The sequence below is a fragment of the Nansenia antarctica genome, assembly GCF_963989245.1.
Source record: "Nansenia antarctica genome assembly, chromosome: 18".
In the NCBI taxonomy this organism is placed as follows: Eukaryota; Metazoa; Chordata; class Actinopteri; order Argentiniformes; family Microstomatidae; genus Nansenia; species Nansenia antarctica.
This window is the reverse complement of record NC_137691.1, coordinates 9,693,907-9,715,272: the sequence shown is the minus strand read 5'-3', so window position 1 is coordinate 9,715,272 and position 21,366 is coordinate 9,693,907. Positions and strand designations below refer to the sequence as shown.

At 42.9% G+C, this 21,366-nt stretch overlaps 4 protein-coding genes across 6 annotated transcripts in view; 2 read left to right on the top strand and 2 right to left on the bottom strand.

The window, feature by feature from the left end:
* The window catches only part of mmp24 (matrix metallopeptidase 24), a gene marked incomplete at both ends in the record, with an annotated part of 367,122 nt that overhangs the window by 243,411 nt on the left and 102,345 nt on the right, over positions 1 to 21,366 (bottom strand). The window contains one exon of one of the 3 annotated variants that reach the window (XM_080548321.1): positions 7,617 to 7,643. The exons of the other annotated variants lie outside the window; for them this stretch is intronic. Of the gene's footprint in view, positions 1 to 7,616; positions 7,644 to 21,366 lie in introns of those variants that run through there. 3 annotated transcript variants of the gene reach the window in all.
* LOC308173326 (transcription factor HES-5-like) lies at positions 11,593 to 12,250 on the bottom strand (the record flags this gene model as incomplete). Its single annotated transcript, XM_080548333.1, has 2 exons — positions 11,593 to 12,024; positions 12,143 to 12,250. 2 exons carry the CDS (start codon positions 12,248 to 12,250, stop codon positions 11,593 to 11,595), a joined length of 540 nt encoding a protein of 179 aa, XP_080404459.1.
* Positions 15,847 to 16,459, top strand: LOC308173248 (transcription factor HES-5-like; the record flags this gene model as incomplete). Its single annotated transcript, XM_080548247.1, has 2 exons — positions 15,847 to 15,909; positions 16,028 to 16,459. 2 exons carry the CDS (start codon positions 15,847 to 15,849, stop codon positions 16,457 to 16,459), a joined length of 495 nt encoding a protein of 164 aa, XP_080404373.1.
* The window catches only part of rtf2 (replication termination factor 2), a 40,798-nt gene continuing 38,094 nt past the window's right edge, over positions 18,663 to 21,366 (top strand). Inside the window, exons 1-3 of the mRNA XM_080548328.1 lie at positions 18,663 to 18,792; positions 19,886 to 19,980; positions 20,206 to 20,299. Coding sequence (XP_080404454.1) covers positions 18,724 to 18,792; positions 19,886 to 19,980; positions 20,206 to 20,299 — 258 coding nt within the window. The 5' untranslated portion in view covers positions 18,663 to 18,723. The remainder of the gene's footprint in view (positions 18,793 to 19,885; positions 19,981 to 20,205; positions 20,300 to 21,366) is intronic.

Below are 21,366 nucleotides of genomic sequence, written 5' to 3'. Positions count from 1 at the left end.
TGTCCCAGGCCACCATCCCACCCTGCCTGAAAACCTCCCAGTCCCGAAGAAAAGCACGGTGAGCTGCCTAAACGACTACCGCCCGGTGGCACTCACGGCACTCACACCAATCATCATGAAGTGCTTCGAGAAACTGGTCCGGGCCCACATAGTCACATGCCTCCCGCCCAACCTGGATCCATACCAGTTCGCCTACAGAGCCCACAGGTCCACAGAGGACGCCATCGCGACGACTCTCCACTCCACTCTATCCCACCTGGAGAGGGGGAACAGCTACGCGAGACTGCTCTTTGTGGACTTCAGCTCTGCCTTCAACACCATCCTTCCAGACAGGCTAGTGACCAAACTACTAGACCTGGGACTATCACACTCTATCTGTGCATGGATCAAGGACTTCCTGTCTGACCGCCCCCAGAGGGTGCGGGTGGGCTCCCACACCTCCACAGCCCTCAGACTCAGCACTGGGTCCCCCCAGGGCTGCGTGCTAAGCCCCATCCTCTACAACCTCTACACCTACGACTTCACCCCCGTCCACCCCAGCAACTCCATCGTAAAGTTTGCAGACGACACCACCGTGGTGGGCTGCATCTCGGGGGGGGACGAGGCGGCGTACAGGGATGAGGTGGAGCAGCTGGGCAAGCTGTGCAAGGTTAACAACCTGCTGCTGAACCAGTCAAAGACCCAGGAAATCATCGTGGACTTCAGGAGGAAAAAATCTGAGGTCCAGCCCCTGCTCGTCGATGGAGGGAGCGTGGAGAGAGTCTCAACCCTCCGATTCCTGGGGGTGCACATACAGGATGACCTGTCCTGGAAGACCAACACAGCAGCCATCATCAAGAAGGCACAACAGCGGCTCTACTTCCTGAGAGTCCTCAGGAAATACCACCTCAGACAGGAGCTGCTTGTGACCTTCTACCACTGCACAGTGGAGAGCATCCTCACCTACTGCATCTGCGTGTGGTTCTCCAGCTGCACAGCCGCAGAGAGGAAAGCGCTACAGAGAGTCGTGAGATCGGCCCAGAAGATCACCGGCGCCCCCCTCCCCTCTCTGGAAGAGCTGTACAACACACGCTGCCTCAGGAAGGCCTCCAAGATCTCCAGAGACCCATCCCACCCTGGGAACGAACACTTTGTTCGGCTGCCCTCGGGCAGGCGGTTCAGGACCATGTTCGCAAGGACAGAGACTGAAGCTCAGCTTCTACCCCAGGGCCATTCAGGCCATGAACACAGCAAAGACCTAGGTTCTAGGCCCTGGACAATCTAGACAATTTGATGGCAGCTACTAGATTGTAATCAAGTGCAATACTGAAACACAACTGTGAACATTTCAAACCTGCAAACTGCGACACTTTAAATGAATGTGCAATAACACTATGTGCAATATGACAACCCTCGGGTACACAAGGTTCAGAGATAGGAAATGTTAGGATATGTATAGCATAGCATAGAGTACAGCACAGTTTTATTTGTATAGTATAGTATAGTGGATAGTGTACATAGCCTTTATTTATGTAAATCAGCTCTTTTCCCTTCTTGTTTTTAGTTTTTTTTTCCTAGCACCAGGGGAGCCCCCCCCTCCCAAATTTCGTTGTATGGTACCTGTACTATATCAATGACAATAAAGACCATTCATTAATTAATTCATTCATTGTTCATCCACTTCGATGGAGGCAGACTGAAAGGAGACTCACCAACACCTATTTCGTTCTTTTTTTCTATATAACGACACCGATCATTGACATTAAATCATTGTTTGCCTGACTGGCCATCGGATTTCAAATCAAATCAAATCAAGTTTTATTTGTATAGCGCATTTCTCACAAGATGTGACTCAATGCGCTTCACATGATGACAGAGCCGCAAGCAGGCAAAGGAAAAAACCTGTACACTGTGCAGCCAGGAAGATTTCCTTGCAGCCCTCTACTCATAGAGCGACTAGGTGCGGCTGGGTGCCACTGCTGTGTGCTGGTAGGCAAACTGGTAGTAAAACCTGTGTACACCATGTAGGGTGGGTCTAACCAGGGCAGTTTTAAGTGCCGCTAGAAAAATACCTGTAAGTAGGGAGTGATTTACAATGGCTAGTATGTCCTCAGACACAGAGTTGTACATTTCCTTTAAAAATGTGGTGGGAGAAGGTTCAAGAGGACACGTAGACGGTCTGAGCTGTGACACCACATTTCAGTATCAACCACGGTAAACAAACTCATAGTCATGTTATGTGGTGGTGGATGTTCAGTGCAACACAAACCTAGTCTTGCCTGACTAATACACATTCTAATATTCGTTATCTTATCCCCGAAGTGGAAATACTGTCTAGTGTTCAAGGAGCAGGGTTTACAAGGCTATCAATTGTCGATAACAGAACCCTGGGGTTATTCTTGTTTGTAGATATTCTTTTTGAGAAGTGATTTTTCCTAGCATTTCGCATTGCCATATTAAAGGCAGATAGATGTTCTTTAAAAATGTCCTGGTCAACCTTTCATTTGCTCTTTCTCCATCTGCGCTCAGCTTTCCTACATGTTCTCTTAAGTTGATTAATTTAGCTGTTTCTCCATGGTGCTCTCCTCTTGGCTCCAACCTTTTTTAGTTTGGTAGGTGCCAGGGAGTCTAGGGCCATTTTTACTTAATTGTTAAAAGTAGTTACTAAATCATTATCATGTGAAGTGGAAGTTGTGTGATCAATGTTCATTAAAGCTTTGAAGTTCTCAGCCACTGCAGGGGTAAGATAAAGTTTTTTTTAACATCACGTTCAGCGTTATTTTCAGCTTTACATATTACCATGGTAAGGACAATACAGAAGTGGTCAGAGAGGGCAAGGTCACCGATACCTGATATTGAGACCTTAAGACCCTTTGTAATCACTAGATCGAGGGTATGGCCATGATTGGGAGTAGGTTCTTTGACATGTTGGATCAAATCCATAGAGGTCAAGAGGTCAATAAAATCCCTTGCCCTTGGATTTGGGCTCCTAATAACTAAAAACAATGCTGTTTATTTATTTTATGCTATTAAATTAGAACATTTGTTTTGACAGCCAGTCATTTATTACACCCAAAATGGGGTGGGTGACTAACATAATTGTATATATACTATAAAAGTCCATAACTCAAGACACTCACATTCATCATTTTGGGTGACAGTAACTAAATATTGACATTAAGTATTAAGTATACTAATTATATCCTTTGTTAACCTCGGGGTGAAACCTCCAGTCAGTTCAGGGTGATGATACTAACAGAAACCTTTCTGGAGTTACCTGTAAAATGTACCCGGCAAACATAACCAAATATAACTAAATATTAAATATTTGGATTGAAAACTTTATTGGCCTTGGAGCAAAACAGTCCACACAGGATGTTTACCATTACTACTATATTTAATGTTAATGTTAATGTTAATTTTATTTATATTGCGCCCCCCATCCAACTTTTACATCGGCCCGGGGCCACTTTACTTTACATTTACCACTGTTTACCCTGAACTGACATGTATGTTTCACTCCAAGGTTCAAGATCACATTTTGTGACATTGGATTTGCTCGTTTTAACCCTTGTAGGATCTTCATATTTTTGTTACATATGTGGTTTTCGGTCTGGTGGACCTTATTGGGTTTTTAACCTCTTCTTATCCACCTAATTTTTCTGGTTTTCTGCTCGAAATGACATGCCCACAGTGAATATAGAATATCTCCACAATCACAAGGGCCTTCATAATGATATTGTTATCAAATGAAAGCTAACACCTGTGGGGTGGCTGTAGAAGTGTCAGAATCAAAATCTATGTTACTGTGTCAGAGCAAATAGAGCTAGAACATTATAAAACATCTCAAATTCAGTCTCCGCCTAAAAAAACAACAGCTTTTACAGTGAATATCACCTTGGAAACCTGATAACCAAGCCCAAATCATCTAGGAATCAGTACTCCAGGGTCTTATTAGTACTTGTGCCAAAGTTGATGCTAGTAATGTGAGCAAATGCAACTTTGTACCTGTTTTAGTACAGGTATGTTTAGGCGGACACCTATATGTTTAGGCCATTTGGAGATATTTTGGCACCATCTTTGACCTTTGACCTTTCTCATGTATCAGTTATTATATATTTTTTTTTTTGGGGGGTTGGCCGACCAATGGTATGGAAATTTGGCGTTGAAACCGGACATGACACATTCTCCAGTTGGAGAAAACTGGATGTGACTTAGGCCGTGTTTACCGTCTCGGGAAAAAAAATGTGGCATCGTATAGCATGCAAAATTGTGAAAAAAATGTGATATCGATGAAGAGAATTGATCGAGGTAAACTCTTTATATCACTTCGGATGCCCATCAGCAATACAGCCATAAAACATAAACCAATTTATGTAAAAATACTTATGGAGGTGGACGGGAGGTCACAGACCCGCTCTGACCCGAGGGGGCGGAGTCTCGCCACCACTCCACTATCCACGCCACGAACACCTGAACCCCACAACTCGACCCCTGGGTGAGGTAGAGACACGTGGTCTTCACTAGGGGGTGCAGGGGGGTGGCCCAGAGACCTGCCCCCGAACGGCTGTGACCCGAGGGGGCGGAGTCTCACCATGATGTCAATATCCACGCCACAAACTCCACAACTCCGCCCCTGGGTGGGGTAGAAACATGCGGTCTTCGCCGGGGGGTTGCCCAGAGGTCACTGACCTGCCCCCGACCGGCTGTGACCTGAGGGGGCGGGTCTCACCACGATGCCACTATCCACGCCACAAATTGTGCATCACGTCTTTGCCAGGGGGGGGCATGGGGGTGGCTCGGCAGTCACTGAGTGGGTACTCAATGAAAAAGAGTTTGTACAAGGATTAAAGTTGGATTGGTGTGAAAAGCTATAGGATGAATAGTCATTTGGTTCCAAGTTTTTGGGAACTCAATGGTCAGTTCCAAGTTTCAGAAGTGAACCTCATTCGCCAAGAGTGCCTCAGTTCCAGGTTTTGGAAGTTAATGATTTACCGAGAGTCACTTCATTCTGCTTTACTCCGGCATGAGTTGGCAGGCTATAGTGTATAGGGCAGGCTATTGCGCCCCGCAGTAATGTATCTTTGTAAAGGGATGGTAAAATAAAGAACAGGAATGTATGACTTTGTTTGATTGTTTTTCAATGTATTGGAATTGACTTAATGAGTCACATCATTGACTTGATGACCTTAACATAAGGTGAATGATTCAAGGCAAATATAGTGATGAAACATTACAGGCAGAACTTGGACACATCTCCAAGACACCTGACACTCCGAACGGAGTACAGGATACACAAGTAATGTCTTTATAAAAGACACAAAAACTCTGCACTGCACTTTATATACTGTATGTATCACTATCCAATGCACTGTTGTCTGTCCTGTGTTGTCCTGTTTTTTGCATTTGTTTTTGTATACACGTGAAAAAAAGCATAAACGCACTTACTGTAATGCCAAAGCAAATTCCTATATGTGTATGCATAATGGCAATAAACGTAATCTGAATCTGAATCTGAATCTGAACATGGAAATGTTTCAACAAACATTTAAGAACATGTCATTTAGAGGGAGTTGCATACACAACATAGCCACCCATAGCATACACAACATGCACAGTTTGTGATCAGATCAGTTGATAGTTAATCACAGAGTGATGATAACAGGTTTGATACCCAGTATGGGCAGATAATCCTCACAGAGGAACAGGGATGTTACTTATATAACTCAAGTTGACTCAAATGACACATGCATCATAGAAGATGTTCCGTATTATGTCAATAGGGCCATATCACCACAAAAACGTAGTTGGAACCAAATAAACCTTTCTCTTACAAATGTTGACCTTAAAACAGAAGGTCTAATGTGTTTGTCTCAGAGTATAGTTCCAGGCTGTAGGACTCTACCAGGGCCTCTAGAGGGCGCTGTTGACTAAACTCTTCTCTTTACTGACGGTGTGCTGGGCTGGGGAGCTCAGCTGAGGCAAGTCACTCTCCCTCCTGTTCTTATCAGAGGATGGCTGCAGGCTCTGGAAGTGGCTCAGCAGTTTCCTCTGGGACTGTGTCTTCACCTCATCCTTGTGCCGGTTGAGGATCTCTGGACCCAGTAAAGGACTTGAGCTGTTCAATGCTGCTGTTGATAAGACCTCGCCATTAACTTCTCAGCCAATGTCTTTCTTAGCTGCAAAAAAAGAGTAATTAATAACCTTATTGTGAAATATTACATCATCATTTATCAAATAGATTTATTTAGATTTGAGTCATCAATTTACCTTGTTGGTCAGACTCAGGTGCTCTTTGGAGTAGGTCATTGCTGAAGTGATTGTTGGTGCCATGCCTGTAGCTCTGTGTAGAGTGAATCTGATTTCCTCCTATAGTCCCAAATCTCCATATGAATGTGTGGGTCTTGGTCTATTTGGAGGTTCTCACAGTCTGCAGACTAATGCTCAATGCTCAATGCTCTTATTGCTGGAGGGACAATGGCCAAGTCCCAGGGGAGCAGGTGGAGAGGGTGGGGGTGATGGAGAGAGACCCACAGAGCGCTGTGCGAATCTGGGAAAGTGGTGACCCTGTAAAGAGAGCAGATCTGCTGCCTGATGTTGGGATCAATGACACTGACAGAGCACACGCTCATCATCACACCATACACGTGTGAGAGGGACATGCATCTTATCATTTTCTAAAGTATAATGTTGTACCCACACTCCGATACTATATATATTTTACACTTTACACTTTTACTAAAACTCAATATCAGACTATGGTATAGTGCTCGTCAGACATGGTTCCTATGAGATGGACCAGGTCATGTTACTCCAGTGGTGGCTGTGCAGCTCTGTGGTGATCATGTCTGTATGTCTGTCTGTCTGCCTGCCTGTCTGTCTGTCTGTCTGTCTTCCTGTCTGTCCGCCTGCCTGCCTATCTGTCTGTCCACCTGCCTGCCTATCTGTCTGCCTGTCTGCTTGTCTGTCTGTCTGTCTGTTTGCCTGCCTGTCTGCCTGCCTGTCTGCCTGCCCGTCTGTCTGTCTGTCTGTCTGTCTGCCTGTCTGTCTGTCTGTCTGCCTGTCTGTCTGTCTGTCTGTCTGTCTGTCTGTCTGTCTGTCTGTCTGCCTGTCTGTCTGTCTGTCTGCCTGCCTGTCTGTCTGTCTGCCTGCCTGTCTGTCTGTCTGTCTGTCTGTCTGTCTGCCTGCCCGTCTGTCTGTCTGTCTGTCTGTCTGTCTATCTGTCTGTCTGTCTGTCTGTCTTCCTGTCTGTCTGTCTGCCTGTCTGTCTGTCTGTCTGTCCGCCCGCCTATCTTTTTGTCCGCCTGCCTGCCTGCCTGTCTGTCTGTCTGCTTGTCTGTCTGTCTGTCTGTTTGCCCGCCTATCTGTCTGTCCGCCTGCCTGTCTGCCTGTCTGCCTGTCTATCTGCTTGTCTTCCTGTCTGTCTGTCTGTCTATCTGTCTGTCTGCCTGCCCGTCTGTCTGTCTGTCTGTCTGTCTTCCTGTCTGTCTGTCTGTCTGTCTGTCTGCCCCTCTCTCTACTCTACAGTTCCATGTTTCCCAGACCCGCAGTGGCAGCAGCACACTCCTCTCCTCTCCTCTGAGCCCTCACAGCTGCCTGGCTCCCCCCCCCCCCCCCTCCCTCCCTGCCTCAGTCACACGCCCCCCCCCCCCGCCCCCCCCCCCCCCCCCTCCGCCCTCTCTCTGGATCTAGGAGCCACAGGGACACACAGCTTCCCACAGCGGTATATGACCAGTTGATATTTGTCAGTTAGATATTTTTTGCATGCATTTGCTGGAACAGTTATCTGTCTACAGATAGGTGACCCTAATATATCATTCAATGTTCACTCCAATGTCTCTTTACCATTATCTTATGATATATGACCATATCATACGTATGATATGTTTTTGTGATATGTTTTTTAAAAATCTATTTTAATCATAAGTTGTAATACAAACATGGGGGGATACCTTTCATTTTAGCAGATGTGCCAGAGAAAACTCACAGTCTCTGTCTCAACTTCATTATGGGAATGTGATTTTTCCACATGTTCCTAGGGATTGACTTGGCCCGACCTCATTGGCATACGGCATAAAGAACAACATTCCACCTGCTCTGTGTGGAGTCGGCTAATATATTCCTCGACTATTATCCCAAGCTAGGGGACCTCTGATTGGCTACGGAGCATGAAACAGCATTCAAGGAGTTGCATAAATAGAGAGTGGAGATGAAGAGCTCACTAGAGAAGATACTCTGATGACCATACACCAGACCTGCAGCAACACGGGAGAGGAGCAGCCATAACACAAACTCTAGACCTCCAGCAAGGGACGAAACTAAGACCAAGAACTCAACGTTATCCAGGACAAGCTACAAACTCAAGAACAACATCTGAATTATGTCAGCCTACTTGGACATGGCTCTTCAGGACAGCATCAAGGAGCAGCAGCTTAGGTAAGCTCAGGTTTCATCCTAGTGAAACACTCCAGGACAGTTACGTAACCGTTGTCACGGTTGCAGTGATAGAAACTCAAGTCTGTGGAAGTGGAAGAGATGTTAACGACTGTCTTGTTTTCCTCTCAGGTGTAAACTCCACATGTTGGAGAGGAAGTGCTGCGGCGGCGTGGAGAAGCTGACGACTGAGATCGGAGAACTTCTCCACAACGGGATCTCTGCTGCAGACCTCTTGGAGAAGGCTGTGTCCTTTTTCGCACTGAGAAAGGCCTTGCTGTCACACGACGGCTACTCTAAATGTTCCAGGAACATCCTGCGTCTCCTCCCCGCTTCAGAGGAGGATGTGGCACCACTCTGCCTCCAACAATGAACTAGACAAGATGCTTGGACTCAGAGGTCGAAGGCCAGGGGTCGGGGGGTCACAGACCAAGCTGAAACAAGGGTCAGGACAGAATGATCGTTACACCGTGTGCAAGCTTTGCTCTGTTGTTGGTGTGTTTGATTACCAGTCTGGAGAGTGGTACCAACATGGTGGGTTACTAACATAAAGTGGCCCAGTGGATAGTGAGTTGGCTTGGTGATCAGAAGTTCATGACTCCAAATCCCACCTGGGAACATCATCACTAATGTCCCCTTGAACAAGGCAGTTACTCCAGGGAAACTGTCCCTGTAATCCCAAATTGTAAGCCGCTTTGGATAAAAGCGTCTACCTAAATGGGTAAAATGTAAATACCAACATGGAGTGGTACCAACATGGTGGGCTACTAACATGGAGTGGTATCAGCATGTCTGGACCCTATTGAGTTGTTTTGAATTAAATGTGAAGCTGTAGAGGCATTTGAAATGCATTGTATGCATTTATATAAGCAGGGTCATACTTCTCTATTGTTTTCTATGAAAATGTGAACCAAATACCCTCAGGTCTGATTTTAAAGATACACACTGCCTTATTTCAAGGTGGCAGATACATTCACAAACCAACTGTACCTTTCTTTCTTAAAGGAGCAGATTCTTGTTTTGTATGATGATGCATACAGTGAACTTGTTTAGTTTAACATTATTGTAAAAACCCAATAGGATTTGATTTGTGTAAATGTTGTAGCAAAATAAATTCTCAAACCTATTCCAACCCTATCTCCTTTATTTTGTTCTACACTCTGTAATGCTGCTGCTGCTGCTGCTGATGATGATGATGATGATGATGATGGTGATGATGATGATGATGATGATGGTGATGATGATGATGATGATGATGATGGTGATGATGATGATGATGATGATGGTGATGATGCTAATGATGATGATGCTGATGATGATGATGATGATGATGATGATGATGGTGATGATGATGATGATGATGATGATGATGATGATGATGGTGATGATGATGATGATGATGATGGTGATGATGATGATGTGTAGCAGAATATTGATCAAATGTGACGGCAGCTGGCGAAAAGGGGAACAAGTCTGCAACTGACCCAATGTTCTGTATTTTATTCAGAAAATTTTAAATAAATTTAAAGTTGTTGAAAATCGATGACACACTCCCTAGTCAAGGCAAAATATTGCAATGCAGTGGATTCTGTGATTCATCCCCACTACTACCTAGTCAGTGTAGAATAGTGGGGATTACTCACCGAATCCATTGCATATTATAATATTTTGGCTTGATCAGCGAGAGGGTCATTGATTTTCAACAACGTTAAAATGTATTAACATTGTTCTGAATACAAGTCAACATTTGGATTGGCTGACGACTTGTTCCCCCTTTCACTAGCTGCCGTCACAAATTGTTTTGGAATATAGAATTAGATACTATCAGCTGAATAAGGTCTAATTCTCTGCATCTAATGGGATAAGCACATTTTGCAGTCTAGTACCATTGGTATCTACTGATGCTAAATGGCACATAGTGATGCCTGAGTCAGTTCATCTAAGAGAACCAGAGAGCGTAACTGATATGCAATTGTCGGGTAATAACGCTTTTACCCAGTATTTTCTTAGGAAGCACAACGTAACATTTACATATTTATGTGCATTTCCTGCCATAGTGAAGTCATGGTGATGACAAGCTAACTACACTGAGGTCACCAATAGCAGGGTAAGAGAGGGTATGTCTAATGTAGCACCCGTTAAAGTTATATCATGGAGGATGTTGCCTCTGGGGGTGCCCTTGAGCCAAAAGGGATCCCCCTAATAGTCAGAAATAATGGCCAAGAAATGATCTCATTGGTCAGAATGTGAATATGAAAAAAAATGATATGTACCAATTACAGATTGCCACTTTAAAGGATCAAAGTGCAGAGGCAGCGTTATCTCACTGAGATCCCTTACAATGTGATTTAAGCTTGATATACTTGACCGTGGTATGGGGAAACAGCGAGTGTCATGAAAGCAAATCAACTAAATAAACTAAGACATTTCTGTGATTGTTTTTATTCGCAGCTTCATTTGAAAGATCAATACATTCATTTCGAGATTTGCCGACTTAAAAATGCCTTCACAGAAGGTAAGGGATATTGACACATTCACATAGGAACTGGAACTCAGTACTTATGCTTACCGGTACATGGTTTCTCATGTTCTCTCAATTGAGAGGAATATACATCTGTCTAAAATGCAGATATCATGTTGAATAAATGGCATTGCTCTCTTGTTATGATATCCAATATCAATATCAAAGCAATAGGCCTATATGTTACATACACAAACATATAACACACAGGTTACATATAGATAAACATTGTTCATTAACATTACCTAAAAATAAGGCAGTGAACATATACAGTATACCATCTCATTGATGATTAAAACATTCCCATTGGGAATACAAATAAGCAGTATTCACTTTTCATATAATTAAAAAAAGTACAATTATAATTTCATCAAAGTTCAGATTAGCATTTTGTTCGCAGATTCTTTTCTCAATAGATCAAGAAATGTATATTCAAATATTGAATATAATTATTAATAATGGGCTTTTTACACAGAATGCAAAACAAAATAACTTTGAAAGTAAAAGCAATTAGGACCAACATGGTCATGTCTTTCAAACCTCCTGCATTAGCAGAAGTGGAGGAAGATTTCTTCATATTCTCCTTACAGTGTCTGACTTTAGTAGACCAACATGGTCGAAAGTGTTTGTCTCAGAGTAGAGTTCCAGACTGTAGGACTCTACCAGGGCCTCCAGACGGCTCTGTTGACTGGACTCTTCTCTTTACTGACGGTGTGCTGGGCTGGGGAGCTCAGCTGAGACAAGTCACTCTCCCTCCTGTTCTTATCAGAGGATGGCTGCAGGCTCTGGAAGTGGCTCAGCAGTTTCCTCTGGGACTGTGTCTTCACCTCATCCTTGGACAGGAAGTGCACCGTCTCTTGGACACACCTGGAGTAACCACGCTTGGCAGCTGCTGTGCAGGAGGAGGAGCTCACTGGCTGGTACTGCTGCTGGTGTCTCAGGTAGCAGACTGTCATCTCCAGGATGTCGGCTTTCTCCAGCTTGGAGTCAGACTGCTGGTTGAGGATCTCTGGACCCAGGAGGGACTTGAGCTGCTCAATGCTGCTGTTGATACGATCTCGCCGTAACTTTTCCACCACTGGCTTTCTTAGCTGCAGAAAGAAGAAAGGAGGAATCATTAATAACCTTATTCTGAAATGGTGTATAAATTGAGTAAATTCAAAAATTGAATTCTATCAACATAAATGTCCATTTAAAAATTCAATTTACCTTGTTGGTCAGACTCAGGTGCTCTTTAGAGTAGGTCATTGCTGAAATGATTGTTGGTGCCATGGCTGTAGCTCTGTGTAGAGTGAATCTGATCTCTTCTGGCTTCATCCCTCTTATATATAGTCCGAAATCTCCATATGAATGTGTGGGTCTTGGTCTAGTTGGAGGTTCTCACAGTCTGTAGCCAATGGGTGAGCTTGGGGCAGACAATGGCTCATGTCTCAAGGGAGCAGGTGGAGAGGGTGGGGGTGGGGGTGATGGAGAGAGACCCACAGAGCTCTGTGTGAATCTGGGAAAATGGTGACCCTGTAAAGAGAGCAGATCTGCTGCCTGATGTTTGGATCAATGACACTGACAGAGCACACGCTCATCATCACAACATACACGTGTAAGAGTGACGCAAATCATCTGGAGTAAAATTTACAGGGCTGCTAATCTCTTTTATTGGAAGATTCATACTGTAATATGAATATTATGATATATTATACGGAATAAACATTTGTCATGGTCTGAATAGAGGGATGTGAATGGAATCTTTTAATATTATTTTGTTGTTAAGGCATAAGGCATAAGGCATTTGGATCATAAATCCATCAGTCATCATAATAAAAGCAATCTATGCTATAACCAGGGGCTATTGGCAGTCACAGTGCTAGAAGAAGGAAGAATTACTTATTTTATAAATACTGTATGTATATACAGTATATATATATATATATATATATTTGAGGTGGGATGCGCTTAAAAAAATCTGTAATTAATTAGAGGCGTTGTCATTTATTAATCGAAATTAATCACATTTTAATCGCATATCAATATTTGACATGAGAAACAACAGTTTTCAATTCAAATGGATTTGGTATACGAGTGAATCAATGAATAGACATATATACAAGTTTAAAGCAGCAAAATCCTGTTTATTTGAGCTACACAGACCAACAGATCACACAATGTACCTAACCTAATGTTACACTAACCCCCCCCCCACCCTCCCCTACCCACCCAAATATCCTTGGTCAAAATAATAAACAGACCAACAGTTTATCATAAAGTCAGTGCCATCTAAAATGGTAACAAACAAAAAAAACTGTACCCTTCACAGTAACAACAAACCCATTGGTCTCAGGATACCTCTAAATGCATTTTAAAAAGTTAATACGTAATTTTTTCTGTAATTAGTTAATTGAAATTAACGCGTTAAAGTCCCAGCCCTAATATATATGTATATGGGGATAGTGGGGGTGAGGAGGTCTTTAGGAGAGACAGTTAAGATGTAGCCTGAAGAGATGGCCCTCAAGCAGATGTGTGTGTTGTCTGTCTCGTTTACTAGAGAGCTGCTCTGAGATTCCCACAGTCCTGAGTCCTGTGTGCTGTAATCAATGTACTACAAAAGCTGTTGAGTACTGAATGGGCCATTAGTGAGAGCTATTGGCTGTGTGTTGTACTATAGACAGACCCTAAGCACGTCACTGGCCATCTGGAGGGAGATAGCTAGCCCAGCAGCGGCACTACCTGACTCATTCAGCTATGCATGGGATTGTATACAGGCACAATACCTTAGCAGAAATGTGCATGACTTGGTCTAAATTCACTGCCACTGTAAAACGTCATGATACAGTATATAAGACAATAGCTCCAGGCAACTATGAAACGCATTGAATTGCATCACAGAAATCAAAAGTTGTCATAGGATCAAATACTTTAAAAATGAGAGGAGCAACCCCCCCCTCCCATTCCCCTCCTAAAGCGTGCCTATTCCCCAGAGTCTCTGCATGTGTGTGTGTGTGTGTGTGTGTGTGTGTGTGTGTGTGTGTGAGTGAATGTGTGTGTGTGTGTGTGTGTGTGTGTGTGTGTGTGTGTGTGTGTGTGTGTGTGTGTGTATGTGTGTGTGTGTGTGTGTGTGTGGGTGTGTCCTTCCCCAGACTGTCAGGTGCTGGAGGGATCGAGGATGCTAATACCACTGAACTGTGACTCGGCTCTCCAGAGCTTTCCCACACTCTGCCCATGGAGAAAGTCTCCTCTAGACAATAGAAGTGTGCCTTGTTAAATGCTAATGCTTCTCTACATAAACAGTTCCCAACCGTCCCCTGGGAGTAACGCTTGATTGGAAGATTGTCCTCAATTAAGAAGGTGCTAAACACAAATATTTTGACAGACAATTTAGGTTAGGCCGTCGGTTTGAGGACAAACAAAAATGTAAACACATTTATCCCACAGAGCTTTTGATCATAATAGCCAGTAACCATCACCCCTCTAGGATATATCACATATGTATAATTCCATTTAATAATGGGATCAATGACTTTGGACTCTATTTAGTATAAAAGACCTATTTTGAAAAATGTCTATCTACGGTACTTGTATTATCTCTAACACACTCTATGAGTTAGTGTGGTTTCAGCCGTTTAACAACAACAATTACTGAACATTTTTTTATATAAACCAAATTCCTCCCCCTAATGCCCTGACCTTTCAGGGTAGAGGTCCTGAATCTATTATCCCACAGGGGGTCTGTGAGTGAGCTCTACTTGGTTTCCCACACTCTGTCCATTTACTGCTCTCAACGGAGGAACAAAAGAAGTGTGTCTGGTTGCCCATCACATTAGCAGGGGGGGTCTGGTTAGGGCTTGAATCCAGTCTCTGTGAGAGGACATTATGCATATCTTAAGGAAGCTTCTTGGTGTACGGCAGGATACTAAAGACGTTATATGGAACACACCTATGATAAATGCAACTAAAAACATTGTAGGACTAGGATCTATTTACTCCTGAAAGTTATGTATTCGTCGGATAATGATGTAGTTTGTTTAGTGCCTGTCATTTTCATTCAAGAGCTCACCAACATCACAGCCAGAGACACATTTTGGGAGGGAAATCTAAAGTTACCAGTATAGCTTTGGGAGGGCTATCTAATGGTACCAGGAAATCTAAAGATACCAGGATAGCCAACCTGACAGCATTATACTTCTAAACCAATTATGCTTTGAATGCAATTTTGTATATACAAATTATTATTTACCACTTGTTTCAATTCATATACCGTAGTTAATGTTGACTGTAATCAAAGCAAAGCTGTAAAAGAACATATGTATTCAATAATTCTGAAAAATACAACTGAACTCGCAGTTCGAAAAAATTGTTGGTGATAATATTGCCAAGAAAAAAAAAGTCCATAAATGAGATAAGCAATACTAGTAGGTGTACAATCTGTTTTGTAGTGCTTTGATAACTTGCATCATACATCATACATCTTACATCATAACATCAGATATGTAACGACAAAATAAATCAGGTACCACCGATTGTGGTTGTCGGGACCCACGGTCTCACGCGTGTACGCTGTGATGATGAGCGTGTGCTCTGTCAGTGTCATTGATCCCAACATCAGACAGCAGATCTGCTCTCTTTACAAGGTCACCACTTTCCCAGATTCACACAGCGCTCTGTGGGTCTCTCTCCATCACCCCCCCACCCTCTCCACCTGCTCCCCTGAGACTTGGTCATTGTCCCCCCCAGCATTAAGAGCATTGAGCATGAGGCTACTGCACATTCCTCTTTGTCCCCCCCAAGCTCACCCATTGGCTACAGACTGTGAGAACCTCCAAATAGACCAAGACCCACGCATTCATATGGAGATTCGGGACTATATATAGGAGGAATGATGAACAGAAGAACTCAGATTCACTCGACACAGAGATCCAGCCATGGCACCAACAATCATTTCAGCAATGACCTACTCTAAAGAGCACCCGAGTCTGACCAACAAGGTAAATTGAATATTTAAATGGACATTTATGTTGAAAGAATTCAATTTTGGAATTGACTTAATGTATACAACATTTCAGAATAAGGTTATTAATGATTCCTCCTTTCTTCTTTCTGCAGCTGAGAAAGCCAGTGGTGGAAAAGTTACGGCGAGATCGTATCAACAGCAGCATTGAGCAGCTCAAGTCCCTCCTGGGTCCAGAGATCCTCAACCAGCAGTCTGACTCCAAGCTGGAGAAAGCCGACATCCTGGAGATGACAGTTTGCTACCTGAGACACCAGCAGCAGTACCAGCCAGTGAGCTCCTCCTCCTGCACAGCAGCTGCCAAGCGTGGTTACTCCAGGTGTGTCCAAGAGACGGTGCACTTCCTGTCCAAGGATGAGGTGAAGACACAGTCCCAGAGGAAACTGCTGAGCCACTTCCAGAGCCTGCAGCCAACCTGTGATAAGAACAGGAGGGAGAGTGACTTGCCTCAGCTGAGCTCCCCAGCCCAGCACAGCATCAGTAAAGAGAAGAGTCCAGTCAACAGCACCGTCTGGAGGCCCTGGTAGAGTCCTACAGCCTGGAACTCTACTCTGAGACAAACACTTTCGACCATGTTGGTTTACTAAAGTCAGAGACGTCCTCTCTTTCTGCTCATGCAGGAGGTGTTTGAAAGGACTGCAACTCTGTATGAATATGATTGCATTCATCAACACTACATTTTTGAAGTGTTGGTATCATATCATTGAGGTTACAGCCACTATGTTGGCGAAGCATAACTATGTTTGTCATTTGTTTGCAATTTTAAAGATCAATATGATCTTAGATCTATTTGCCCTCTTTGAGGACTTTCTACCCATAATGGGTAATTATGTTCTTCAATCTTTCTGATTTGTTTCCTGATCTGTTTTATGGTCAACATTTGTGATAGAAGAGTTGGTTCCAACTACGTTTTTGTGGTGATATGGCCATATTGACATAATATTGAACATCTTCTATGATGCATGTGTCATTGAGTCAAACTTGAGTTATAACATCCCTGTTCCTCTGTGAGGATTATCTGCCCATACTGGGTATCAAACCTGTTATCATCACTCTGTGATTAACTATCAACTGATCTGTTCTAAGGTCAACATTTTCCTTTTCTATTGTGGTTTGTTTTTCCTGAAAATGTGATTTATAAACTGTGCATATTGTGTATGCTATGGGTGGGAGAAAATTAACTTTCTCTAAATAACATGTTCATAAATGTTTGTTTAAACATTTCCATGCGTCTTTTATAAAGACATTACATGTGTATCCTGTACTCAGTTGGAGTGTCAGGTGTCTTGGAGATGTGTCCAAGTTCTGCCTGTGATGTTATCACTATTATGTGATATGTTATCACTATATTTGTCTTGAATCATTCACCTTATGTTAAGGTGATCCAAGATCATGTGACTCATTGAGTCAATTCCAATAAATTGAAAAACAATCAAACAAAGTCATACATTCTTGTTCTTTATTTCACCATCCTTTTCCAAAGACACACTACTGCGGGGCACAATAGCCTATACACTATAGCCTATACACTATAACCTGCCAACTCAAGTAAGCTTAATGCAGAACGAAGAGTCTATCTGCAAATCGTCCCAACAACTTTGAACCAAATTGGAACTGACCAATTTTGCAGGTAGGCCAACAAGAATAGTCAATTTCTACAGTTTCTTCAGTCACGTATGCCCATGTAAAACACAATTATTATTATTATTGGGAAGTATGCATGGTCATATTGTGAAGCTATGCTGAATTTAAAGGGAATTTAATTGAATAGCTAACTACATTGCAGACCCATGTTCTCATGTGTGGATTGAAAGGCAAGAACCATTAAAGCGGGGAATTGGGAAATAGACATTACTAAGAAGAATGATTAGCCCCTATGGAAAAAAGATAAAACAATGTACACGTTTAATGCACGCAAAATACATAGCATTTTGTATTAAATCTGATTGATATGGACTTCTTCAAAATAAGAATAGTTTATTTTGTATTCTTTGGTAACACTTTTTTCCCCTACCAAATGCCAAAACACACATGAGCCAATTCTGCTTTTCTTTGCCCAGGAAATAAATCATAATTATTTTCTCAATAGATGCAATTCCCCTTGCATTTATCCTTTGTATGGAATGAACATACCTGTACGTTTTGATTTTATGCAATTCAACTAGAAGGGGAAAGAGAGACAAAGGTCCGAAGTGGGGGAAAAAAGAGAAAGCGTATTCAATTGAATACGAATACTGATTTATTCCTCTTTGAATATGAATAAATACAGGGTTGATGTAATTTCATAATGTCCTCAAACAGTAGCTCTCCGCAAACCGATTTGCTACCTCTGACTTGCCAACACACGACAGGATCTTATCTTGCCCCCAAGAAGACCCCAAAAACATTAAACAAGGAACGCTTTACGAATTTGTGGGTCATCCTTCGACTGGGCTGAAACCATTGATGACAGGCTGAAACACAAAACGGAATTACACAGCAGTAGCACTAGGGGGCGACATCCGAACTCATAGAACCCATAGATATGTAATGTCGTTACACAGCAGTAGCACTAGGGGGCGACATCCGGACTCATAGAACCCATAGATATGTAATGTCATTACACAGCAGTAGCACTAGGGGGCGACATCCGGACTCACAGAACCCATAAGCAAGCCACCCAACGCGCTTGGTGCGTTTCCTTGTTTTGTTTACAACCACCAGTGACTTCCTTGTTGTGTTTTCGAGGAGCGTTGAGCAGGCCAGTTTGAGTTTTCGTCTAAATAAAACACTTTCTGACCCATTGGACAACATGGGATGCGATGGAGGCACTATTCCTAAAAGGCACGAGTTGGTGAAAGGCCCAAAGAAAGTAGAAAAGGTTTGTAGCTTTGTATCTTATTTGGTTTCTAGAAGATTGACGTCAATCGCAGCTAGCTAGCTAACGTTAGCGAATGTTGCTGATACGTTAGCCTGTAGCTAAATGGGTGCACTTTCGGTAGCAGGTATATAGATATATATCTATCTCCGTTTAGAATGATAAGGTTCTATCTCCGTTTAGAATGATAAGGTTCTATCTCCGTTTAGAATGATAAGGTTCTATCTCCGTTTAGAATGATAAGGTTCTATCTCCATTTAGGGCGGTTCAGAGACATTGAGCGTCAAAGTTTTTACATTCCATTATGTTTTGTGAGATGGAACCTTTGTATTTTATGAATTACTAACTAAGAAATGTCAACATTTTAAAAATAACACCACACAGGCATTAATAAACACCTAATGGATCAGATTATGTAAAAAACTCAATTTTGACAAAAACGGAGATAGAACCATATAATTCTAACGTCACGAAGTGTTGTGGCTGGTGTGGCTAGTGTAGCTAGCATTGACGTGTATGTTACGTGGGTGAAGTTTAGCTGCATGTCACTAAATAAATCCCACTACTGCTGCACACTGACCCCGGGCTCCTAGTGGAGAACAGTGTCTGAGGAAACGTGTCTGAGTGTTTGACGATGTTGTTTAAATCATTGGGACGTTTCATTCCATTCCATCCCAGACTGACCTCGATCTTTAGCCGAGAGGCGTGTGGTATATATATACTCATAATAATAACATAGCAATCATTTAGCCAAGTGAAACCATGCAAGAGTGGTGCTCCAAGATGTTGACAATAACACGCGTGTCTCCCAGGTCAGGGTATCCGCGGTGTCTTGAAAAGTATTAAAAGTTGATAAATCAATTTTGGGAAAATCAAGACCCTTAATAAGTATTAAAAAGTCTTATCACAATTTTATGAGGTCTTGAATTTTGTAGGTATTTTTCTGAATTAGACTCTGTCCAAAGAGTTTGAGTCCTAAAAACTTTTAGTAAAAGATGACTTACAGCTCGAAGTGGTGGTGAGGTCTGGAAAAATATTGACAAGGTCTTTAAAAAGTCTTGAAATTAACCTCAAGATTCCTGTATATACCCTGCAGGTGGATAAGAATGCAGAGCTCGCTGCCAGGTGGAAGTACTGCGCTCTCAGCCAGGAGAGGCTCAGACGACCCATCGTTGCCTGTGATCTAGGAAGGTAAGTTCAGCTACTGTCTTCAGTTTGAACTCTGTTTACTTCGAGCCTATGTATCCCCCTATATCTTACCTCTGTAAGTTAGGAGCTGTTTATAATGAGCAATTGTAACATGAAAGCAATCCCTAATTATTAGTCGCATGCTCTTTTCATTAAAAAAAAGGTGAAATAGTCAGCTAGCATTAAGCCTACAATATTTCGTTAGTCTAAATCAAACGTTTCTTACAGACTCTTCAACAAAGATGCAGTGATTGAGTATCTTTTGGATAAGACTGCAGAGAGGCCAAACATGGAGGCGGTACTACACATTCGTGGTATGAAGGTACCGTATGATGAAATACTTATTCTCACACTAGTCCATACTGTGACTGTTCACTAGAGCAGCGTTTCTCAACCTTTTTTCGATCACGGCACCCTTCAAAAGTCCATCAAATCTCAAGGCACCCCAGTCTTAAAAATATAGCTAAAACGACACTGCATCACTCAGACGCCCCATATAGCGCGAGCTATTCCTGCAAGTATGCAGGGGCTGTCCCTTTTCAGAAACTGGGAGAGCTTAAGGTAACAGTAAGGTTGTACTCCAGATGAGAGAAGCCTCTCTGACTGGATGTTGAAGTCACCCGGTAGTACGAGCGGAGTGCCATCATCAGGGAAGGAGCTGAAAAGGTCATCCATCTCATCTAAGAAGTTACCGAGCTGACCTGGAGGGTGATAGATGACAACAATGTGAAGTTTGACAGGGGAGTAGACAGAAACAGCATGGAATTCGAAGGAGGATATTGACAGGTGTGACAGGGAAAGGATAGTGTGTGACCACTTAGGCGATATGAGGAGTCCTCAATGCAAATTGAGGGCTATTAGGCTTCAAACCCAATTGGTTTCAGTTGAAAACCTGTTTGCAGGCTAATAGTTGTACCACAAAACTAATAGTTACTCAGAATAGCTAACACACAACTACCAGTAGCACAACGTAAAGCTAGAATCAAATAATTTACTAGGCTGTATAATAGATGTCTCCACTCACTTAGTCCAAATCCCACCTGGGAACCTGGGTTTCCGTTAACCGGTAATTACCGGTCTTTGTCCGATAAAATCTGTTGAAGTCTGACATATTTAAACCTCTTCGGTCATAATGTCCGGTGAAAATAACCGCTAAACCCAGTAGCCCATTCGGTGGTAACCCGCCCCATCTGGCAACCCTGTCTCTCAACGGCGCGAGTAGTTTAGTCAGTTAATTTAGTTTGATCTAGTCTAAATAAAACCACTGCAGTGACCGGAGTCAAGGTTACTGTTCTGCGTGTTTTGGATGTGCTAGAGCACAGTGAATGACCACCGAGGGCCGTGAGATGCGGCTAGTAAAGGACGCTAGCCATCTCAACCCCGTTCATT